The sequence below is a fragment of the Neodiprion fabricii genome, chromosome 5, assembly GCF_021155785.1.
Source record: "Neodiprion fabricii isolate iyNeoFabr1 chromosome 5, iyNeoFabr1.1, whole genome shotgun sequence".
NCBI classification, from domain to species: Eukaryota; Metazoa; Arthropoda; class Insecta; order Hymenoptera; family Diprionidae; genus Neodiprion; species Neodiprion fabricii.
This window is the reverse complement of record NC_060243.1, coordinates 33,784,318-33,808,902: the sequence shown is the minus strand read 5'-3', so window position 1 is coordinate 33,808,902 and position 24,585 is coordinate 33,784,318. Positions and strand designations below refer to the sequence as shown.

At 40.5% G+C, this 24,585-nt stretch overlaps 1 protein-coding gene across 4 annotated transcripts in view; it reads right to left on the bottom strand.

The window, feature by feature from the left end:
- Positions 1-888: 888 nt before the first annotated feature.
- LOC124182521 (tyrosine-protein phosphatase 99A) overlaps positions 889-24,585 on the bottom strand; it is a 299,728-nt gene continuing 276,031 nt past the window's right edge. The window contains exons 1-14 of one of the 4 annotated variants that reach the window (XM_046569915.1): positions 22,115-24,455; positions 11,285-11,485; positions 10,623-10,903; positions 10,282-10,538; positions 7,717-8,012; positions 6,518-6,738; positions 6,280-6,405; positions 6,024-6,199; positions 5,669-5,960; positions 5,418-5,589; positions 5,180-5,304; positions 4,820-5,097; positions 4,563-4,698; positions 889-2,663 (exon numbers count right to left, since the gene is read on the bottom strand). In XM_046569915.1, the coding sequence (XP_046425871.1) occupies positions 2,187-2,663; positions 4,563-4,698; positions 4,820-5,097; positions 5,180-5,304; positions 5,418-5,589; positions 5,669-5,960; positions 6,024-6,199; positions 6,280-6,405; positions 6,518-6,738; positions 7,717-8,012; positions 10,282-10,538; positions 10,623-10,903; positions 11,285-11,485; positions 22,115-22,352 (3,276 nt within the window). In that variant the 5' untranslated portion in view covers positions 22,353-24,455 and the 3' untranslated portion in view covers positions 889-2,186. Of the gene's footprint in view, positions 2,664-4,562; positions 4,699-4,819; positions 5,098-5,179; positions 5,305-5,417; positions 5,590-5,668; positions 5,961-6,023; positions 6,200-6,279; positions 6,406-6,517; positions 6,739-7,716; positions 8,013-10,281; positions 10,539-10,622; positions 10,904-11,284; positions 11,486-22,114; positions 24,456-24,585 lie in introns of those variants that run through there. The other 3 variants (XM_046569912.1, XM_046569913.1, XM_046569914.1) reach the window with 3 other exon arrangements.

The following is a 24,585-nucleotide window of genomic DNA, read 5'->3' as shown; positions in this document are numbered from 1 at the left end:
CGAAAAGAGAGTTGAAAAATTTATCACAAAATAAAATTAATTATGAGACAAATTTGATAAGAATTTAATAACATAAATAGCGATGTACAATATTCTGTAACAATAAAACGATTGTTATCGTTGTTATTATTACCGTTATTATTATTATTATAATACGCCGACTAGGAATTTTTAAATAAAAGTATAATCGCAATTTGATTATGAAAAATCGTTGAAATTTTAAAAACAGTAACCAAGCAGTTTAGACGTATACATGTATAGGTATGTACAATGTACATATACATAATAAACGTACGTAGTCAATCATACATTCTAAATTTTTTACTTAAATTTATCACTATTTGTTTATTACTTTTATTTAAAATTATTTTATATGTATATAATAGTCACTCACACTGTATGTACAAAACACTATCATACATGAATACATTCGACGGCCTACGTAAATTATATTATATAGACGTATGTATAGATTTTTATGTACATACACAGGCTGCAGTGTGGCAGCTGCAGGCGCAGCATATTTACTTCAAATAAACTGCACGCGTATCGTCCTGTGTAGGTATGATAATTGGGATGAGAACTTTGCACGCTGATTACCGCAGCTGCTCCCGAATTTTTTTCTTAGAAATCTATATACATATTTATATAAATGAGTGAAAGAGATAGAGAGAGAGAGAGAGAGAGAATGAGAAACAGATATAGATACGTGGTACATATTTATATACAACACACAGAGCTTGCGTGCACGCATGCAACCTTCTTTCTTTCTTCCTTTAATCTTCGTTTCTTTCGCTTTTCTCTCAACGTAAATTTTCAATGCGTACCGCCGTGAAAATATAATTAGCTAATAATGATTACTTTGAAAAAAAAATTTTTAAAAATAAATAAAAAAAAAAAAAAAAAAAAACACAATTGATTCGATTAATTATTATTACAACGATGCGCACGATTAATTACATATTATAACTATGACAATCGATTGAAATTCGATTGATGATTTAATTGTTCTTTGGCAACTTGGTGAATCGGAACGCAATTCACTATCACGACGTTAACGGGCGTGCGGTTTGTAACCAATTTGGGAATTCGAGTGCTTCTAAGGGAACACGAATCTATTCCGAATCAATTCGTTTGATAATATTGTGTACTTGGAACGAAAAGTCACTTGATGTTCTTTGATCCGCGATAAAGTTACGTGTATTCATCGATGTTAATTCATATGCAACTTAATTCGAGTATACGCATACGTGTAGTTGCCACGATATGAAGTTTGTAAGAATGCAGTTGATGTAAAAATAGAGGTAAAATGTATATCAGGAAAGTTCGTTACTTTGCTTTACTTGTAATCTTTCGTGTGTCCAATTTTACGATTCCGTATTCATTATACTTGTTTTTTTTTTTCTATGCGTCCAACGAGAGGGAAGAAAACGAAAACGAGAATTTAGTTCGTATAATACCATCGATGTCGACAGTTTCCCTATATTATTACTAAACATTCGTTTACACGATAAAACAATCGACAACGGAACCGATTCTCAATCCAAGCGTCCACTGTTGTTGTGCGGAAGATATTTTCACGAGTTCCAAATCTCTAGTCTCACAGTTTATGGTTGATTGGCTGCCGTGGTCGATTCATTCATTCCCAGAAATATCAACATCTCGTTCTCGAATCACGTCTTTCTCCGTCGCGATACGTTGCAGTTGTTTATACACACGCCGTGATGGTTGTGCACATTTTCCAATTCGTGTCAAACAACGTCGAACGAATCCATTTCGCCTGGTCATTCGGGCAAGAATCCTCGCGAGTTACGACGAGGTGTGCTGCACAATGAAACAGCGAAACATCGGCAACTCTGGCCAGTCAGTCGATCATTGATCATAGCAGAGAAAGTTTCGCGGGATTTATGGAAATCCTCGCGCACTTCATCGTCAGTCTGAAAATTGGACGCCGTTCGTTGTCTTCGCGAGTTTAAAATCTAGCCGTGCGCGTCCATCAACGCGACTGTCTCTAGTTTCGTCGTTCGTCGACGAATCCGACGCGTCAGCATAATTTCACTTGTTTCTCGCGGAGAGGAAACAGCGTTCTTTGTTTAAAAATCTACACCTGCCAGCCGAAGCGTCCGTTACAACATTTCGGAACGATGAGTAGTCGTCGCGCCTTGGCAACGAACCATGGCTTTGGATCATGGCGGTACGATTACGCAGGTCGATTCCATCCCCTCGGGAGGTACGCGCGTGCTGCCGTTCGAAACGTAGCCGTTGAGCTCAGCCGAGCCCTGCGAGATATTTGAATTCCTCAACGGATTCGCCCCGGCGGCTGTCGAGTTTCGAACAGACCCGGTTAACGCCCCGTGCTCGTTAACGTGGTTCGAAATCCTCTCGTTCACGCTGTTGGCGACGTACTCCGGGGGGTATTCGGTCATCTCTATGCTCGTCGTGTACTCCCGGATCGGGGTCTTCGCCGAAAATTCCGAGGGTATGTGCTGCATCGAGTTTTCTCTGCTTGTTTGGTGGTGGTGGTGATGGTGGTGGAGGTGCGCCTCGTTTCCCTCGCTCATCGACGTCACGTGACCGTTCGCCGTCATGTAGAGGTCCGGTTCCGCTTGCGTTTTCGGTGACAACATCGACTCCAGGCATTGGTACAGCAGGATGTAGTCCTCCTTTCAGGTAAAAAAATTTCGTTGTACAACCAACGTGGTAAAGATCGAATTATTCTGCCATTTTTTTTTAACCTCAAATCAGCACTGCTTTGCCAAATATGAGGAACAATACCTCGTTTCGTTAATTATTTTCGGTATCGTTGGTCGGACAGAAGGTTTAAGAAGTCTGTCCTCAGAACTGTGAGGTATATTTTGTTCTTACAATCAGATTAGCTTTCAAATGTAATCGGAACGTCGATGCGAAAAAATACAAAAAAATCATTAAGTATACTCACATTAGGCGTACGTAAAAATTAATTCAGAAAAAACACGTTCAATTAGAACCAAATCATGTCCAGGAAAGAATAGCTAGGTTGTCAACTATGATGACGATATAACTAGGTTATGTTCGTTATTCTTGTCTACCTGCATCGAACAATTGCAGCAACGAAATAAACTTTGCAACATCGTTACGAGAAAATTAGTCGACAAACACTTCTATTTGTCTGGATCTTTCGGTACCATGACTACCGTACTGATGTTTTCAATTATATTGCCATTATAGTTGATGACGTTGCTGTTCTCTTCTGGATATGATTTGGTTCTGATTGGCCGTGTTTTTTTATCAATTCATTTGTACGTGTACCTAATGTAAATATATAATAACATTTTTCGCTGTCGCAGGTCGAAGAAATTTTAGAGAAACAATATTCTCATTTACGTTTCCACCCTTTGAGGGGGGCTCTCCTCACACGAACGAAAATATATTTTGTTTACAATCAGCATTTTTAAATACAAACTGTAACGATGCGAGCAAAGAATATACAAATCCTTCTATACTTATATTTGCATACGTAAAATTTAAATTAAGAAAAATCTTCTTCGATGTACGACACTGAAAAACGTTATTATACGTATAGTCTGGAGGTTGAGAACCCTTCCTACTAATGTAGGTATACGTCAATGATTTGTATTTTTTTGCATTGACGTTCAGATTATATTTGAAAGTTAATTTGATTGTAAATAAAAAATATACTTGACAGTTCTGAGAAGGGCCCCCCTCAAAGGGCCGAAATGTAAACGAGAATTTTTTTTTCTCCGTCTGACCTACGATAACGAAAAACATTAATATATACCCTGGAGGTTGAGAACCCTTTACTACAATACCTCATTTTAGTCGTAAATGAATTCTCTGTTGTATATGAACTCTCTTCTATTGCTTGTTGGATAATAAATTAATTGTCTGTATACTATTATGGAGGTACATACATATCGGTTTTTTTTTTTACTCAACTGACGAGCTGATGACGAAATATGGCTCAGGTGGTTTGTAAGGCCATTAATTTACAACGTTTTTCAATAGAATCGGTTAAACCGTATAGATTTTTCAGTAAAAAAATTGCAGAATAATGTAATTTCTCTGACACTGTTTTATTAAACAGGTGTTACGTTAACACTTGAAATTTAGCGTTTTAACCCTAGTAACTTACTAGAAAAAACTTTGGCCTCTCAGAGACCCCATCTACGTATTGCGTATTGTTTTGCTTTTTTTGCTTCAAGAATTTCTCCCAGATCTTCCATCGTTTTTTGCTAAAACTAATATTGGAGTCTATTTCTGAATTGTTAAATTTTGTCTCAGAATTTTGTTCCAGTCGTAACGTAATGTTATGTAGAGTAATAACATTCCAAAGTTGCCTGGAATCTGTGTAACCCCGTGTAAGCAATGTGGAAGTTTCCATAGGTGTAAGTGACTAGATTTAAAATTGATTTTCTGTGTCACAGGGACTTTATTATTAAATTTAGAAATTTGAATAGCTTCGGCTGCACGTCACAAACCTCTATTTTGTTCTATTATTGTATCGACACATTATTAACCTGCCCGTATGTGAAAATGCGTTGTCAAGTAAGTGTAAATGTTACCTTAGATCTGAAGATTCCCGGCCGTTTCATATAGAGTAATTTTGCAGACATGTAAATGTCGGCCGTTTGTTCGAATTCTAGCTGCTTGTTCAGCGTCGTTAGGATGACGAAGAGCCCACCCTCGATTCCACCGTATCTGCCGAAATGGGATCAATAAAGAAACTGAAAATCGTGACATCGTTCTTTCTGTCGCGTTATAATTATTCTTAGTTTCTCTCAAAAGTGCCCACTTCAACCATTTTAACCGCTCTTCTTACCTATCCATCACGATAATTGGACCGTTCTGATAATCACGGTGAAAATCTTGCACAACGTTGACGAATAGTTTCGGGTTGTTGTTGTGAGGCCAGGGACCACCCTGATCTAGAGGACCCTGGACAATCCTCGCGCTCAGCTCGTAGTCGTCCTGCAATGAGCGAACGGCAACTTCCCGCAAAACAACGCCATTCACTGTTTCCTTGATCCCGCAGAGTCTCACTCGAAATGTTTCAGACTCCAAGTCCTTACCCTCGGTAGGCCAGAATTCCGGATAGTCCTGACGGTGAAAATCGGGTTAAGATTTGCTTTTTTCCGCTATTATGAGATACTTGAAGAAGCGTTTGCAAGATGAGACAAACCTCTTCGCAGTGCGTTAGCATTACAATTGTTTGAGCATTGTGGTCCCAGACCATTTGCCAGAATTCCATAATAGTGTTTTCCATAGGATGCTGAGTCAAAATGAACTCCCGGTTACGTTGGAATCCTGAAACAAAGATCACAGATTAAGTTGTATTCCATCGAATGTTTGAAATGTGTTGTGTATCACTTTTCTTCCACACGCCTGTATAACATTCAGCCAAGAGGAGCCATACACACCAGCGAGCCAAGTAGCATTGATGTAATCGCTTCCATCAATTCCAGGCTTCGGAGTCAAATGGACTCTTGCATTTTCAATTGGCAAAGCCTCCATGTTCCGATTTTTGACCGCGTTGCAGGGCTTTGTGGCCGAGACTAGATTGAAATCTTTTGGCTTCCATGATGTGACCAGCTGTAAGTGAACGGCGAAAGAGAGATGAAAAGTCGAGTCGAACCGATGCTACATTTTTCATGTAAATGCATGTACTTACCTTGTACTGAGCGTCAAGCGAGTTCCACGGATCGGTCTTGTTGTTATTCGGACACAGCATGTCCCGCACGTGCTGAAGCAGGCTGTTGGCCTCGATGTTAGTTTCTCCACTCTCTATAGCCTCCTGAAGAGCGTCGTGAATGAATATGTACTGTTCTTCGGTTTGCACTAAAAAATTTCGCTGGGTTCGAATGTGTTTCAAAAATCCAAACACGTTTATCTCCCCCTTGCTTTTAGCTTGCTTCAACATCGCGTCGATCACTATGTAAGTTCCCGTGCGACCGACTCCGGCGCTGTGGAGAATCAAAGTTCGCTATTGAACAACTGGCCTGCTATAGTTTCAAACTTCAACTTACCTGCAATGAACGATGATCGGACCAGCATCCGGCGGGTTGGCGTTCGATGACTTTCGCACGAAGCTGAGAACTGGTAGCGGGTGATCCGGCACCCCATGATCTGGCCAACCGGTGTAGTGATACTGAAGAACAGTCCTCTCCCCCATATTGGTGCCGCTTTTCTTCTTCTTAATCTGCTTGGAGTTTTAACATTACAGTTTCGTAGTTTCGTTTACGTCGTCTACTAGAACCTATAAATTCTTATATAGACATATACCTTCAAATGTCGAATGTGAAGAGTGCGAACGGTGTACGTGGCCATGATGTCTTCTCTCATGAGAGTCACCTGAATGTGTCCGTAAGTTTCCGTGCCCTCCTTAGGCCAGTACATGTCACATTTTCGCTGGAAAAATGGGGGCAAGTAAATTATAGATGAGCGGTAAGCTCTCGGACGTTTTATCCCCAGAGGTGATAAAGATATGAATGACTTTGTATGCGTTTATTAATCAACTTACACGTCCGCGCTCGACTAGATTCGTTATCATAACAATGATGGACACCCGCTGCTCCCAGACCATTCGCCAAAAAGCGTCGAATGTCGGCGGCAATGGTCCTTGAGTACCGATGTAAGCTCGAGAGCGTTGCCAACCGTCGATGTAATTCGCGTTAACATAGTCCTGACCCTTTTTTGGCGGACCGCCTCCGCAAGATAGCAATTGTACCCGAGTATGATCATCTGAAAAGGTTTATTCCATGTGTTTACAAGGGGGGAGTCCAGTGTAAAACTTTTTTTTTTGGAAGATGCAAAAAGGCATCCTCGAATTAGACGAAGTATGCCTGTTTTAGATTTTTTTATAATATCAACTTTCAAATGAAAATACAGAAAATTGAAGCAATTGCAGCGATCTGAAGAAAAATGATATTGTTTCAATTGAAAAAAATATATAAATGCAAAATAAAGTTACAACGATTACGGTATAACCCTTGAAGAAAACTGTAAGGAATCAAATTATACTTTTTGAAATTCGTTCGAAGGATTGCTTATTGAGTTATCCTTCACGTCATTCTGACAAATGCAGTTTTGAAAAAAAAAAAACAAAGAAACAAGTCTTTGAATTGAAATGAACGTTTTGTATTAAAGATGCGTTGAAAACAAGTGTTCAAAACTACACTTGGATTTCAGTACACAGAATCTTCAGATCGCTAAACCCGAATGCGATATCAGATTCTCAAAATTCAAAATGATCCAACGAGCCGGTTTGATATGCAAATAATGACTTAATTTGTATCAAATTTCGTCTCATCAAAGGGTCTCTAATTTCCAAAATTTTATGAATTCGATAATATGAACTTTGGAAACATATTCCATATACCTCATAGTACTGTATAAGTACTGCATACAGAGAAAAAAAACTTTTATTTCATTGACCAATTACATTCGGATATTCATTTAATGGGGTCTCCGGTGAAGTTTCGATAGCACCGAGTTTTTCATTTTTGAAATGACACTTTCATAGCAGAAGATTGAAATTTTTTTTTAGAACATATACTACCATAATCTAAATCGTGTTGGAAGGAATTTTTGATGACATCTTTTTTAGAAGTTTCAAAGACGGAAACTCGCTATTATCAAAATTTCACCGGAGTCCCCCCTTAAACCTTGCGTTAGGGTCTGCAGATAATTCCTATTTCACCATCAATTTTTCACACTTACATGCGAGAATGTTCAGGTAACGATTTTTAGTCTTGTTCTCCGCGTACTGTGAATTTTCCACCGTGTAATCCCCGGTCTCGGATTGAATGAGCTCGTACTCCTTACTGAACCCGATATCCCCGTCGGCATGCAGGGCCGCAACATGTTGGGCAAAATTCTGTACCGCGACAGCGGTTCGTTCCCCATCCTGCTCGGTGTTCTCCCAGTCTTGTAGAGTGGGAACGTTCCTCGGTGGGTCGTCAAGGTAGTAGTAAGCGGTGTGAAAGCATTTTCTAAACATCGGCCTGAGACATGGCCTGTTCAATTAATATTTTCCAACGTTTTCAAGCATCTCTATATTACATTTCATACATCGCTGATGGTCAAGAAGCACGGAAATTTCTTTTCTCTATTCTACTTATTCTAACAACAGGAATATAAGTAACTCACATCAATTGTTTCATCGTAAATAATTATTGACGATAATACAGTTCTCACGGTCTCGGGGGTCTGTTATAGCTCGCTTATAAGTAAGGACTGACGAAAAAATCCCACTGCATTTATCACGGTTGAACTTATCGCACTGTCAGATAAAAGCACATTATCGTATCAACGCAAAGGAGCGGTTATCTTATACGTATGTGTGAATGTTTTTGATACAATCAAAGGTGTCTCGATCTCGGGACAAGTATTCTCGCATCCTCCCTCCTCTCCATGCAAGCTGATGGTTCACTTTCTCAAGTCCCACACACTTGTTCCACGATTCTAATCGGGCTAACTCGAATCCATCGCCATCCGGGCTTAATTCCTTAATTAGTGTCGATTCGTCTGTCTGTTGTGTGACCTCCAAGGTGAACTGATTCTCGCATATATCGGTAAACCGTACCGCAAATTCTAAATACTGACATCAATCCAGGCAGAATGGGCGTTACCGTTTCTGCGAAACTACGTGTTCCGCAGTCTATAAGGAAGACTAAAGCCTAGCAGTTCAAAATCGTAAGACTTGCACTCACCGTGGGCACGCCACTTGACTGACTTAGCTTTACGTTTCGAGCAATAAGCCAAGACTGAGAGTTTACTTCCCAAGACCATGAATGGTCCGCGAGTACCAAGCGAGCAATTTTATTGGTACAAGCTTTCCGTGAATTCTACCAATGGCACATAAGTGGCTTCTCCTCTCGGCAGAGAAACCCACACGCTGTGCCTGTTCCGCGTAGCTTCGGAAAGCCTTGGCGTTAATATAGTTGGCATTTTTACCACCGCGGAGTTACATGCGATTCTGGCAGCGGAATGGTTCGCGATTTCTGATCATTTCAGTACTTAACTAGACGGATCATTTGCAGTGTATTACAACTTTGATCTATTCTCGGTAATTGCGGGATTACTTCACTCCGAGGGTCTGGTATAAGTCTAGTATAGTTGTAAGCTGCCTGGATTCCAACTTGAACTGCGACTATCACGGAACTCATTGCCTTGAGCATTTTGCCTTGGACCAGGGTGTCCAGTTGTTTGTCAAAACGTAATTCCATGAGAATTCCAGATTTTCCATATAAAATTTAAGATTTTTCTAGGTCGACTTCAAGTACACGATGAATGAAAATGCAATAAAAATATGAACAAGATTAGTTCTTTTTGATAGTATCGAGATAGATACAGGTGTGATTGATAGTCAAAATTTTTCCAGGAGTTCAGAGTTTTAACGACAATTTTTAAGATTTGGCTAAATTTGTATGAACCTAGACTCAAGTTTACAAGATTCCAGACACGACATGCAATTCCATGAGATTTCTAGGTTTTTTCCAGAGGGCATCAAATTCCATGAGAATTCCATGATGACTGGACACCCTGTTGGACGTACAATCGTAGGAACGTTAACGTGACGAAACGAAACATCATGGAAAAAACAGTTATTGTACAATTTTAGAACGATTTTCGGGCAGTTGACTTTTCAAATTATGAACATGTTTTCTTTGTTATCATTTGATACTTGAATTTCAAAAAACCCTAAGGGTCCAAGTGAAGATTTTTTCTGAACATGCATCGTTCAAGTAACGTTACTAACTTCAACCTCAATTATGTTCTAAAGCATGATCTATCAAGGCGATGTCAGTTCGTTGAGTTTGTGCTACGCTTCAAGTTTCGCAGGTTTGGCGCTAGGAAACAATGAGCTTTAGGTTAGGAATCATTAGAATCAAGTGTACCCGAGAAGTGTTCGAAGAAGACATTAACCGAAAGTCCAAATGGACCGTGGTGTGAGTATACATGGTGTGCCTAGGAGTGCAGCTTTTTTCTCTAAAAAAATGTCTCGCGCTGGACTGCACTTGAGTAAGTTCGGTACCAACGGCGCCAAAATACCCTAGATCGGTGGAGATTAATTGTTGTGACGTTGCATCATTCTTCTAAACCCCGTGGTTTTTGTATCCTACACGATGGCGTTACCGAGCAGGGCGGCATTCGCTAATAAAATAATTCCATAACAATATAGGTATTTCTTAGACAGTTGGTACGAAACTTACATAAAGGGTTTGACCTCGAACATAGGCGATAATGACGGTCAAGGAGGAGAAGAGTGTCTTTTCTCCTTACCTCCATAGCACGAAGGATGTAATGGCGAGCATCACGGCGAAGCAGGCGCATACCATTCCGGCTATAACACCGGCGCTGAATTCCTTGCTGCTCCGACGCATCGATGGTGGTATTTTGTCGCAATTTGGTTCAACCGACACCGTCCTACGCGGTGAGCTTTCTCCGACTATTATATCGTTGGGATTGATTACACTTCGCGTTGCACCGCGAACTGTAACCTCGTAGACGGTGTTCATGGACAGGTTTTGAATCGTTGTCTGGAATCAGAATCGATTACATATTCATGATCGAAAACCTTATGTAGTCGCCTCGACATCAGTTAGATCTGAGAATATACTCACTCCGCTCTCGAGGTGCTCTTTGTCGGCAGATATCGGGATTTCCTCGAAGTCATTGGTGCCCTCGACGCGATATCGTATGTAGTAGAAATCTATCGAGTTCCAAAAGAGGCCAGGCCTCTGCCATTGGAAGTAAATCACGTCCTGTGCTTGGCAAGTCAAATTCAGTATATTCGGGGCCGATGGACCGGCGATGTCGGTCTTGTGAATAATGTGGTCCGATGGTTCACCTTCGTTCTTCCAAGTGTAGGCCTTCACCCATATCTTGTACTCTGTGTACGGTTCTGAAATAACCAGGAAGCTCCGGGTTTATATTTAGAATTTAAAACCAACTCGTTTACTCATGCTGCTTATTTCTCATTTCTTATAACCCGGCCGCATATCACGACAAAAATATCATGTGCAGTGATCATGAGATTAAATTCTTTTAGAAAGCCCGTCCGCGTGTAGGTTCAAATCGTGTTAGATCAATGAAAATTATACAAATTGTTCTCGCTTTTATTTTAACCACCTGTATAAAATTTCCAAGCGATTATCTGCAGCATACCGAAGTTATTTTACTTTTGAATTTTTCGTGATTTCACATTGATTCTTACGGGAAACTGTCAGACCCAATGTAAAATGACAATGTTATGTTTACATACAATTGGTCAAATGATTCTTACTGAGATCGCTGAGGTTGAAGTAAATGTTGCTATTCGTCATGTCCATGTTCTTATGGGATTTCACATCCGTGTAATTGGAATGCATGTAGTAGATCCGATACCCCATTACGATACCGTTGGCATTCTCAGGTTTGGCCCAAGACAGTTCGATGGATGATGAGGTGACATGATGAACGGTCAAGTTCAAAGGTTTAGTCGGCACTGTAACAAGAGAGAAAAGAACTTTTGTAAATATCTGAACTGTCAAATTGAGAATCCAAAAAATATCCACGAGATTGTTGCGCGATCCATTATCGGGAATCCAGCAAGTTTCCTCCTTTGAATCCCATAGAAAAAGCCTCACACTTTTTCTTGTCATGTTAAAACTCTACTGCCCGACTCTGTAGCGAGGTTGATGATCTGCGACCCTTCACTCCTACATTATCTCAATGAGCGGAAGCTTCTTATTAAACTACACGACGAAAGAATTTCGATCTCTCGTCTTGGATTACGGGTCGTCGTCGTCGTCGTCGTTGCGGTTTCAATGATATTCGCCGAGTTGTTTAATCTGTTTGCATACAAAGAATTCTCTGTATCATTAACCAACCCTGAAGTTGATTACTCAGCGTAATCGCATCGTGCGGCTTGATATGAATTTTGTGTAGTAACATGATCCAAGGTCATTATCATCAAAAGTTTATTTATTCACGTATGAAAGTGAGTGTATCTTGTTATCCGCACACCGATGTTAATCCGGATCAGTGTGACTGACCGGATACAAAAAGAGAAGATGAGGAGAGAAAATAAGACGACGAACACGAGAAGAGGACCGTCTACATTGCAAAGGTGCATTAGCAGGGAAAAAGCGTGGCAGGTTAAATAAATCCAAGATTTTTCAGCCAGTGAAAGTTGCTGCGGGCAGTTGTTCTCTTTACATCGTATATATATATATATACGTGTTTATATACGGGGTATCTGAACGTAGGCATATTCACAATATATCGTTTGTCGGTATTCCACAGGAAGTGAAGGGACGCTTAGCCTCTGTGAGCATGCGTACAAGTTTGTTGAATACTATTCGACCCAAGATATTGACGAACATTAATTTATAAAACGAGCAGAATGAAGAACAAAAAACACAAAGCAAAGGCATGACTAACAAGGAAGGTATCCCAGGTCGATGTTTCCGATTTGATTTCTTTTGTAATATGTTATGGTGGACTAAAAGCCAAGCAACACGTATTTTTTTTAATCTGCCGTTCAACACACTCTAAGGGGGTGAAACCACCCTTGAAAGTAAGGGACGTGAAAGGGCGATTTGGCAGTGTTTCTTTTTTTATTGATAAAATCACATTTTTCATTTCTCGTTACGACAGAACTTTTCCAGATGGATTGGTTAAAAAATATTATATTCTTGCGGGTGAAACTCTCAAATCGCCCCTTGATATGCCTCACTTTGGAGGGTGGTTTCACCCCTTTAAAGTGTTTAATAGTAGATGAAAAAAAATAAGTGCTTACTTTTTAGTCTACTATAACATATTACAAAAGAAATAAAATCAGAGAGATCGACCTGAGATACCGTCCTCGAAAGTAAGGGTGTCAATTTACTTTGTTCCGGTGAAATTATTTCTCGAGCATTTTAAATAAAAAGTATCTAACTACTTTATTTATTTCATAAGGATAGTAGAGTATATCCTAAATATAATGTATAGATTCGCAGTAGTGGAGAAACAAAAATGCAAAAGATAAAATCAAGTGGACAGTGAACGATGTTATCGTAACTTGAAAATATTCCTCCGACTTCCGTTTTACCGCTTATGTCGTCGGTTTGTGTCAACCGTTCTATAGAAATATGAGTCCAGGGTTGTAAATTTGTAATCATCCCATTGAAGTTTATGAATCATCGCTGTAGAACTCTTTACGGTACACAAATAGATAATCGGCAAAATCACTGTAACCACAAATAGCGTAAAGAATGAAGAAAAATTTCAACCGTATAATCGATTCAAAGATCTTTTTCTACCTGGACGAAAAGAACCGTCTGTACTTATGGTTTTAAAGATTATTTACTCAAAAGCTGTTAACCTGATCTGCACTTTACGGTCGAATTCCCGTGCAGTGACAAATCCCCGGAAGGGAAGAAATTCTGCATTTAAGAAAAGAGGAATAAATATATTTGTACACAGGTATACATGGATAAAATATCATTTCCTCCTCATTCCAGTTAGCTTATTTTATTTCTCCGTCAAGGTGTGAAAAGAATCATCGAAAAAAATGTAAATCATGTGCTAATGAACGACAAGGTAATAAAATGAATGTTTACGTCCATGTCTGGCAACTCGTTTTTATATCGGACATTTTGATTAAATCGCACGCGTACAAAGTACTTGTGTGATTTTTAGAGCCGTACGATTATAGGAATTCACTCGGTGTGTGTATATTATGTATAATTGATATGTGCATGCGCCTAATGTATTATCGCTTATGCAGGTACATGCATACGTTATATACGGTGTTGATTTGACCCAGTTGTTTATCCAGCGTTTAAATAACAGGTAGAATATCCTTGCAGTCTTACAGACTCGAGATACTTTACTTATACGAGCTGAATCGGCCAAGAATTATTGCTTGCAAGAGAGAGATAAAAACGGCAAAACTTATCGGTTTCGTTTTCCTGTTACGCACGGAAATGAGAGAAAAACGCCAGCAGCTGAATAAATATGAATAATAATTATATATATATATATATATATACACGCAATACGTCCATCTTTACATAAATTAATCGTTTCTCCAGCTCTCACGCCTCGTTGAACGTTAATTATAACGTAAATCGAAAAACAAAGCGGAGCGATTAGACAGTGTAACAAAAAAAAAAAAAAAAAAGATCTCTTTTTTGCTCTCGTTTCGACTCGTTGATTTTCAATCGATTATAACATCAGATATCATGCTCAGTTTGCGCGTGTCTCTTCTATACGTGCGATATAATTTATATTCTTCGGATGTGATGCAGGCGACTTGGTGTGTGTTTAAAAATGTATAATGCGACGTACAGTCATGACAAAAAGATGTTGGAACGTAAATGCGATAAAACAAAGGTTTACGAAGGAATCTATAATTAACATCTAACTATAAAAAAATATTTCTTCTGTTATAGGATAAAGTTTCAAAACACTCAATTTCGACTGTGGACACTTCATTATATTAACAACGTCGGAGTAATTATAGATTATTTTATAATTTTTGTCCACTTACCCTCTTCTGAAACACAATACTTAGTTCATTTTGTTCGTGAAAATAATATAATGAAACAAAAAATAATGCAATCATACGATTCCTCTAACGCTGTTGATCAAATAAGTTGTTTATACAATGTGAGCATGTTTTACGCGTTTTTCGCGCATATTTTTCGTACCTAAGTACCTGTTTCTGTGACAGTCGAGTGAGTCTACGAATGCGCGTGAGCGGAGTACTGAAAAGACTACTTTTAAATCCTAGGAGTGTTGAAACAGGTCCTTTCTATACTCCGCGCATGCGCTGTCGTGAAGAAATCTGACATTACGCGACCCTAACCTCAGTTTCATGCTTAGTGAGAAAACGCGCAACACACTCTTGTAGTATAAAGAATCATGTGCAACAAGAAGGCAACGTCTTTTCGCTTCGCGTATTTGCAATATTCGTCTTCGGCTCATCTCCGACTCGTATCGCAAACTCACACTCGGCCCGAAAAGACCGAGTCTGCCTCCTTGTTACGCAATTGAATATATCATTATAGCTGAAATTCTGTGTTTTAATATACTTGTCGCTGCCGGCTCACGGCCGGTTTTTTAATTGGCTTAAACTCGACCAGCTTCAGTTTCACTATTTGAATCTATGTTTCGGCAGGTTTCGGACCCGACTGTACGTCGCATATATCGTTAATAAAGAGGTTGACGAGCCGGTGTGTGCGTCCCCCAAGTCCCGCAGCTCGCGCGTTCCTAATGCGAAACTCGAAACGATGATGGCGACGAAGGTAACAAAGCCGGTAGGCAGAGACCCCGTGCCAACACAATGTAAGCAATACCGTCCCATCTGTACCTACGTAGTAGGCAAAGGGGAATCGTTGAAAAACTCCCGTATGCCGTCAGCAGCTCAAGACGCGAACGTTTTTCGCTCGCCGTACAAGTCGAAGCGTTTTATATTATAGTTGCGAAGCAAATGACGATGATTATGGTATATATTCGGACCTGTTTTGTTCAGTTTGTCGGAATAAAAGAGGCAGGAAACGGTTCCACGAATGATATATATATAGTCGTGCAGTTATAATGCAGACGTTATATATATATATATATATATATAACGTCTGCATTATAACTGCACGACTTGATCGTCACAACAATTTCGTCTTTTATATATAATACTTTTACGGGCTGACGGAAGAGTCGGAGAGTCATACGCGTTCATTGTCAACATAACCTGCGTTACACGTGGACGGACGCAGGTCTGTGCGTATACGTATTCGAACCGCATTAATCATGCTCAACAACACTTATCGGTTGTTTAAGTCGCACGTGCAGCGAAGCGTTCATCCGTGAACAATAGAATTAAGAAGAAAAAAATAAAATAAAAAAAAATAAGGGCGGAGACGGGAAGATGAAGTGAAAGAGAGAAATGAGATCGACGTATCACCTTGAAACGTATTAAACAATGAAATGTAATTGGAACCCCATTATCATCAAACTTGACTAAAATGTTACGTTTCATAACTTTGACCTTCAAGATTTGAAAGTGCGCGATGATTTTTTTTTCTGTACACTAAATTGAATCGAATATCTTGTGGAAAAGTTCATCTTGTGCTCGGATTCTTTCCTTTGCGTTTTCATGTGCACGACGTACTTATTTTAATTCAACTCGATTGGTTGTAGATGTCTTGACACAGGTCAAGCTACTGCCGATAAGTTTCATTTATAATAGCAATAAAAAGTCCAAGCTTACGTGCACCTGCACATTAACGTATAAACGGTGAACTGATGATTAAATGAACAGATATTTGGCTGGCATACATGTGGTCGTAGTTTTTTTCATTTGTTTTGTTTCCTCGTTATTTGGTTCTCACGAAACGAAATTTATACACGTACAACACACAAAATCGTCTACAGAAATTGACAAAAATATTTTCACATCGTTATTTAACGGACATATACAATTATATACACGTGTATAATCACAAGTGCGCGGTGATTATTTATGTTATTTACTTGTAAATGAACGAATATATTGCGTCTGAGCAGCGAGAAAACGAGCGAGCAAGCGAGCCATACGATATTATATAATTACCGTAAAAGAAAAATATCTCGACGAAGTTAAATGCTGTCATAACAACACAAATGTATACAGTCTCTATACATAACGTATGATAATAGTTTTACGAAGAACGAGTTTCAGAGTGAGGAAAAAAACCTTCGATACAAATAAGACGAAAACGAAAGCGAAAATAATTGTCCAGTGGAGGTGGTCGAAATGAGCCGAGAATATGCAGGAGCTGACTGAATTTACGGCATGAATCTTGTACTTCACGTCTGCATCCATTGTTACCGGTTATGTCATCATGGGTTGCTATTAGAGAAGAAATAAGCTCTGACTAACTACATAAATGAGTTAGATTAAAAGGTCTCGCTTCAAGTTCGTATACGTCTACTACCTACAACCGTTCAATGCTCTCACTGATTATCCGCAGCCTTGAGTCCCACAGATTTAAGCTCTCTTTTAGACCGTTCTATGATCAGCTATTTCATTACGCGAATCGCAATTAACGCGATACTAATTCGAGAAGGGAAATCTCTGTGTAATTGGCCAAAGATGCGCTTCGATGAGTCTCGATGAAAGGAGAGAAAAATAGTGTGACGCGGAGAAAAGAATCGACTGACGGTGTGTTTCCATCCTGAACCACCGTTACTTCGAATCGGAGAAAGAGGACCAACGTCGTTGGGCAACTTTCGCAGGTAGAGAAATAATTACCGGTCATGAACCGAACTGGAAAAATATGCAGGTTTTCGGCGCAGGAGAACAATCTTCAAAATCTTCAAACTAAACAGATAAACAAATAAGCGTATTTTCGTTACTAGCGGCATAGAAATAGGCAGGAATTGCTTTTGTTTCTTTTCATGGCTTGTTGTTATCTTCATGCTTGTTGACATCAGATTTTATTATATCGATGATTGTATCGGATTGCGATTCTGAAATTTTATGTTTTCCTTCTTCTGTGTCCTCCTATATTCTCTCCATCTTTCATACTTCTTTTGTTCACTTGTTGTTGATGTTTCTAGACGGAATTCGACGCAGTTGATGCACACGGGTCTGACTTATTGGCTAATGAACGGACGGAACGGACGTGTTTTGAAAGAGGATGAGGCCTGAATGGAGTGCGTCTGTGTATTGTTGTTCGTAAAACCCATGTGTGAAACCCCCTTTATGCATGCACCTATGATTGCATTCACATACAGAGTATGCGTCAACGGATTATGCGAGCGTTAACAATCAACAAGAAACGTAGATTTTCTCCGTCTTCTCGGCTTTTTGTCCTTGTTCCTCTTTACTCTTTTTTCTCTCCACTGCAATCCGTATTAAGGTCAAAGAGATCGCAGACGATACCCGTTTGCTCGTTCAATTACCATCTCTCTCTCCTCTTATGCCCAATACCGCAACTAGGATTTTGCGTAGGTACGTTAAGTATCTTTTTTTTTCAGAGAAGCGGTAGAGACAGAAGACTAAAATTATGAACAGTTCTTCTCGGTCTTCTGAACATTCCAGCCAATCTACCATGCATGTAGTTGCACTGCGCGAAAAATGCGCTGCGAACTTCTATTGACTACAACTTGGTTCCAATCTAACACTGAACTGAGTACATCTGATGGCAAATTTCTGAATTGACTACAGACATTGTACTATAGTAATCCAATTTTGGTCAATTTTAATACTATTATATTTTAAGAGACTGAAGTTAGTAACGTTAACGTAACGGAACCCCGGAAAGAAAAATTATCATTGAAGAATTTTAGAATCACGTTCCAGAATTTGGAGATTCCAAATATGAGTATATTTTGTTTATCATTGTTGACTAAATTTCGGACAATCCTAAAGCTGCGAAGTAAGTAACGTTACTAACTTCAACCTCATTGTACCTTGTGGTGTAGATTAGGTTTTTGTAGAATTTTTGGTTTTCAACAAACGTGTGATGAGAACTGGCAAAAATTTTGGCGAAAACCCACCGCAGGCGTCTGGTCAAAATCCGAACGTCTCGTTGGCCTAGATTTTATACATGCACGCCTGGCTTTGCTAACGGAGAATGTGACCGGATGAATCGACGTCGACGAGAGAGGACCCTCTCTAGCTCTCTGCGCCTGTGTTTAAATAGTTAATTCGATACGTGGACGATTGAATGGAGACGGAAGAACGATCGATGCTGTAAAACTGTCGATTTATGCCGTAGGTACTCGGTTTCGCACATGTCCGTCGGTATAGTTTGAATATGTGTTTAGACGTGACGATGGCGTCAATCGCAGATGTGAAGAATAATTAATACGTTAAGTTGGATGCGGCGTGACGAGGAACTCGGTGAAGGATGAATCCGTGGGTGGGAAAGAAGAAGAGTAATTACAAAACACGAGGTGTTACAGATGGCGTCACTTGCGCACATGTTGCGAAACTAACCAGTGAGTTTGAAGCGGAAGTCGTTTATACATCACAGGTATATAGTAGTGGAAAGATGGCGGGGACGAAAAGATACGAAAGAAGGAAAGAAGATACGCGGTGAGAAATCTGAGAACGTTGATGGGTTAAATGCATCACCATTTGTGGTCACTGTGCTATTACTGACCCCTTTATAAAATCCCGCATTTCACAATGTCATTTTTTTACATCTCTTTAATACACACAAATTATGACTAAAATTCGTTGTTTAAACATCAGCGTTAAAGTGGACGAAAGCATCTTTATGTCACTTTGGTACATAACCTCCCATTACACGTAATGAACATGTCCGGAACCGATACCAAGATCACCAAAACGGGTACATCTACTCTCACTAAACTTGCATATATGAAAAAACTTACATCGACGTCAGTGTGAATCAGTTATAGTCTTAATCGATCTCTAATCGCTGGGAATCGCAGCAACAAGTCCCAGAAACTTGTGCGGAATCTGTGGACGCGGAGTGAATTATCGGAAGTGATCGAAGAGTTATTGCGGGGAGAAGGATCTGCAGCTGTATAGAGAACCGGATAATTTATAGGCTTGTAAAAAGTCTGGTTCTCTTTCGGTGACTTGACCTGCGTGTCGGTGACACTGCTGCGCTCGGATATCGCGATTGTAGGTAAGTATTGATCGTGATCGCGGACAGCCGAGGGTCGGGATTCGGTCCCCTGTGTAATGCGAGCGAGGTGTCGTTTACTAGCGTGAAACTTGCTCGCCGTTCAACCCTGGGACGTGATATGTGACGGAGCATGCCGGTCTGAGAACAGCTCGGCCACTCGCCGTGCAATTTATCTTGCGCACACGTTCGTGATAATTATTCTTATATTCGGTCTGCGATACGGTGACGCTTTTTCCCACGCTCTCACAGATAATCTCTGCACTGTTTCTTCTAGGCTCGGAAATAACCACCAAGTTTGAATATATTCGAAAGAGCACTCCACGAGAACGATGAACTCATGGTGATTATATGGGAACGTAATTCCTTGAATCCGGTTGGTTAGCACATTTTAATGTTTTCATCGAAGTATCGTGTCTTCTTTGCAAAATTTCATCTGTTAGTGCGATACGATGTGCGTATTTTTGTAATTCCAATTTTCGAAACTGGCTAAACGTGATAAACCTGAGTTTTTTGTGGTTGTAACGTTGATCTGCATAAGTTATTGTTGTGGAAAAATATGTCACACTGAGAAATCCTGGAATGTCTGTGACTCTGGAGAGATTCTGGTTTATCTTTAGATTCTCATTCCGTCTTGAGAGCTAAGCAGAAACCAAAAAGAAACAGTCCAAACGGGAATGAATACAAGAAGAAGCCTGACGAGGTATTAAAAGTCGAAACTAAACGTCGAGATTGCGGCATAAAAGAGGTTTTAGATGTGGGGTAAAGCGGGTGATCGTGAAACGATCAGAAGGATGCGAAGGAAGAGAGAAAGAAGAATGTTTCCGCACTTCCGACAACCAAATAAGTCCCAGCTTTTTCGTCTGTAGAGTGATCAGATTACTATCATGGTAGCGCAATGAGCATGTATACTCAACTGTTACAAATTAAGGTGATGTTTTATTCTTTTTGCTGGAACGAGGTACAAACGTTAGTGTTCTCCTAGTTAAAAATCCTCTCATACCAGTTTCTTTTGAGAATTCTCCAAAATAACCCTGCAGTATACGAGTTTGACAACTGGACTCGTTTCTGTTTAATATAAGTAATAATATACGTATTTGTTATCGGAGACCTTACAAGGTTGGCTTTAGTCAGTCATTTTTGACATGAGGTATCAAAAGACCTGATTTTGCTAATATCTGGTTTCCCGATGCTTCAACGTAATAAAAACTTAAAAATTAACACTTGTAAAGGTAATCTAACCATCTAGATGATTACATCCTTATGAGACACTATTCACTATTATGTTAGAAAATTGTGCATGGAGTTGAAATAAGGTTTGTTGTTTAACATGTTATTTACGTGAGAAAAAGTCACGTAAATGAGGCACCTCGTAATGTTAGATTTGAGCCTAACCTTTTGCGGCACAGCGTCTCATACATGAGACACCTTTTTTGAATCGGTTTTTCAAGATTTACATTCAAGTTTTGAGATATCGCTGTAATTTTTTTTTTTTGCATAATTTAATTTCTAAGATTTCAATGTTGATGTTTTAAGAGGGATTCTTGATGATTTCATGACTATAGTGAGCTTTATAAATAAACGAAGTATTCAAATAGCCTGTTTTTACAGAATAAATGTAATTGTTTGAAGGTTATGGGGACTAGAAAGGTGGAACAAGGTAGTCTTGGGTTTTGGGATTGCTAAAAACGAATCCTACGTATAAATTTCGAGATTCTAAATAGCTGATCCAATATGGCGGACTGAAAATATAAAAATTGATCCAATCCGTATGAAATTCGTTACCCGGGGGTTTTAGAGGTCGCTGAAAACGAATCCGACGTCAGAATTTCAAAATGCAAGATGGCGGATCCAATATGGTGAATTTAAAATATAAAAATTGATCCGATTGGCATGGAGTTCGTTACTCGGGGGTTTTTTGGGGGTCGGATTTGGTCATCCAAAAAACCTTTGAGTGTGGATTTTCGAGCCATTCCGATCACTTTGACATTTTCAGTCCGTTATATTAGATCCGCCATTTAGAATTTTGAAAATTCCTCAGATCTGTCCTCATATTGAAATCAGTGACCTCGAGGACCCTTACATACCTAGTTTCAAGGAATTTGACCGAGAGGAAAAATGTATCTTTAATGGGTTAAAATCCTTTACTTCAAGAAGATTCTTTGTATGTCAAAAAGTAACGTTCAGACCATGTTCCGCCAATGAAATAAAAAAACATCTCCCTGATGTGAATAGTCCGATGTATACACGCGCGATAAAACAGACAAGGAGCTGCGGTCCGAGTAGAATTGTGACCATAAGCCATGCAGCGATGTGAGAAGAAGTTTACACACCGTCATTGGTAACGGCAATTGCGGTACTGACAACTGCGTGGGTATTATAATCGCCGGTAATGTGTGATAACGAGAAATCCTAGATCCCGGAAACAATTTTCTACAGTACAGACACCGCAAGTTTTTTAAGCACCGTGAATTTCGTTCGCTAATTGTTGGCTCGATTTTTACCTATCTGTGACGTGTTATTGTTGTTGTTGTTGTTGTTGTTGTTGTTGTTGTTGTTGTTGTCATCCGACAACGATTGATTCTTTTCCAAAACACCGAGGTATATCGTAGTCGGCACGATGCCGGTGGTCGTCGGTTGATCCTCGGTTGTTTCCTCAGTTTGGGCCGAAGCCGTGGCGTCGAGGACGAGCAGGAAGAAGCAGATCGCGGCCGCAGCCCTCGTTTGAGCACCGCTGACCATCTTGGCCTAAAATTTTCGCCCTCCTGCCTGCGCAGCTGCGCCGTGCTGCTAGAGCTGCCGGCCGAATATCTTCCCGATAGGCCCACTTTTTTTCTTTCTTTCTTTTTACTTCACTACCTATTCGCCCTTTCTCGAAATATTTTTCTCTACGCTTATCCTTCTAACGTATCACCAGTTCATCCATATTATATTCCATTCTACACTTCACACTGCACTTGAACAAGAGTTCCTCTGGTTGAAATCACTGTATCTAACCGCGGTAGTATTTTATCAAGATTTATTTACCGTGTATAATTTTTCAAAGTCTTGCTACGTATGACGTACACGTTTTATAAAAGCGAATTATTTTATGCAGATCCTTAGTAAATTTTATATCTGACGGTGTAATAAAACGATTCAGTCGTTTATTGGCAATCTTTATCGTCGTGATTGTACAATTGCATTTATAAGAAAGGAATTATAAACTATGTATAAAAAAAAAGAAAAGAAAAGAAGAGAATCGAAAATAAATAGTCTCTAGGCATACAGCTAATTATTGATTGGCATTTGGTTGATTTCAACTATCCTGACGTATTGCCAATAATTCAAGTCTTTTCTCTGCGATAACACTTCGAGATTCCAGTTGTTACGTCAAGTTTGACAGATAAACGTCAGATCGCAAGAGATTCGTTACAGGTTCGTTGAATATCGCCGTCACTCCTGTCTCTCGTTTACAAAGGATTTGACGAATCTTTCTCTCTCCCTCTCTTTCTCTCTCACTTTCTTCTTTGTCGCCCGCACGGTTACCGCACACGATCGATGACCTGCCCGTGAAAAATCTCCTCTCATATACGACGTTCGTTTTCCGTGGATTTTTTCTCCAGTTTCTCGGTAACCGGGTGTCGTCTTCCTGTAAACCACGCGGCACTTTCTGGAAACCTTTTAACTTTTCTCTCTTCTTTGTTTCACGGTATCGAACAATACCCTCCTCGATTAGTCATTGCGGCACAGGCTCATTCACGACGCTCGCGTCGAGATTACGCTCGTTGACACATCCTGGTCCACAGAGAGACGCCCGGCTTGTCGTTACAGATCACACGCACGAGGATGTGTGCGATCACCAATGCGCGCATGCAGGAACGAAGTTGCAGCCTGACAGCAGCAGCTGCATTCTGCACCGAGGGTAAAAATCATTGAAAACCGTACCACAAAGAACCGATGCTAACAACCTCGGTGTTCTTCACACTGCACACATAATAAGGTTACCGTTTCGCACGGTCGCTGCGGCAGAGGATATCAGCGGATTGAGGAACAAGGTGTACAGATGATTTTTTTACATTTCACACGAGTGCAGTGAAGCGATAATCATAAACTGTATTCAAACTTTAAACCAGTGGCGTGAATAACGGCGCGGATTTCAATTTATATGGCAGTGGAGATTTGCGTCCGTTTGATTTTCCATCAAGTCGATTCTAATAACCGGCAAAACGCCTCGGCGATCAGGCATTATTCGATCCTGCACTGGCTGGAATATGCATTGACTTGGTCCACCGCCGCCGCCGCCGCCTTCGCCGCCACAGTTTGCCCCTTCACGGGTTTATAATCGACCCATCTCACACGCAAGCAACATCGAGCGCGCACACAATCGCGATGATGCCCGCGACCCATCGGCTCGGCCCGAACGTCACTGCGCAAGCCTATCCTGGGCTGGATGCTCTTCGCAGGTGAACAACACCCTCCGTCGGTAACGAAGCGCCGGTGATGCGCTACGCTTGTTTTCGAGTTTGGCGTGCTAACGACGTTTACCGAAAAACGGCGCTCGTCGTTTGTTTACAATCCACCGCTGGCCGACCCTGACGATGATTGTTCTCCGGCAAACCGTTCATAGCGAGAGAGCGAAGGACCGATCCTCCGTTTACTCTTGCTGATGGATATCGTTGCGGTTCTTCGGGCTCTGGTGTCGGTCACTGCACTGCGAACACCGCGTGCCTGATGGCCCGGAGCCGACGAGAGCGATTTTTCTACGGCCTGTCGTCTCACCGCCGAGCTCGTTTACGATCTTCGCCAACGAGGACAGGCACCACTAACGCGCCGCAACTCCCGTTCGACCAGACTGATCCCATCCAACGACCCAACAACCGTCGGGCTCCAGGGCTTGGGGGGGTGTTAACGTCGAGGTCAGTGACGTACATCTCGCTCCGAGCACCTCGACCCGTTTTACAAGTTTTCCAAGAGCTATTCGCGCCCCTTTCTG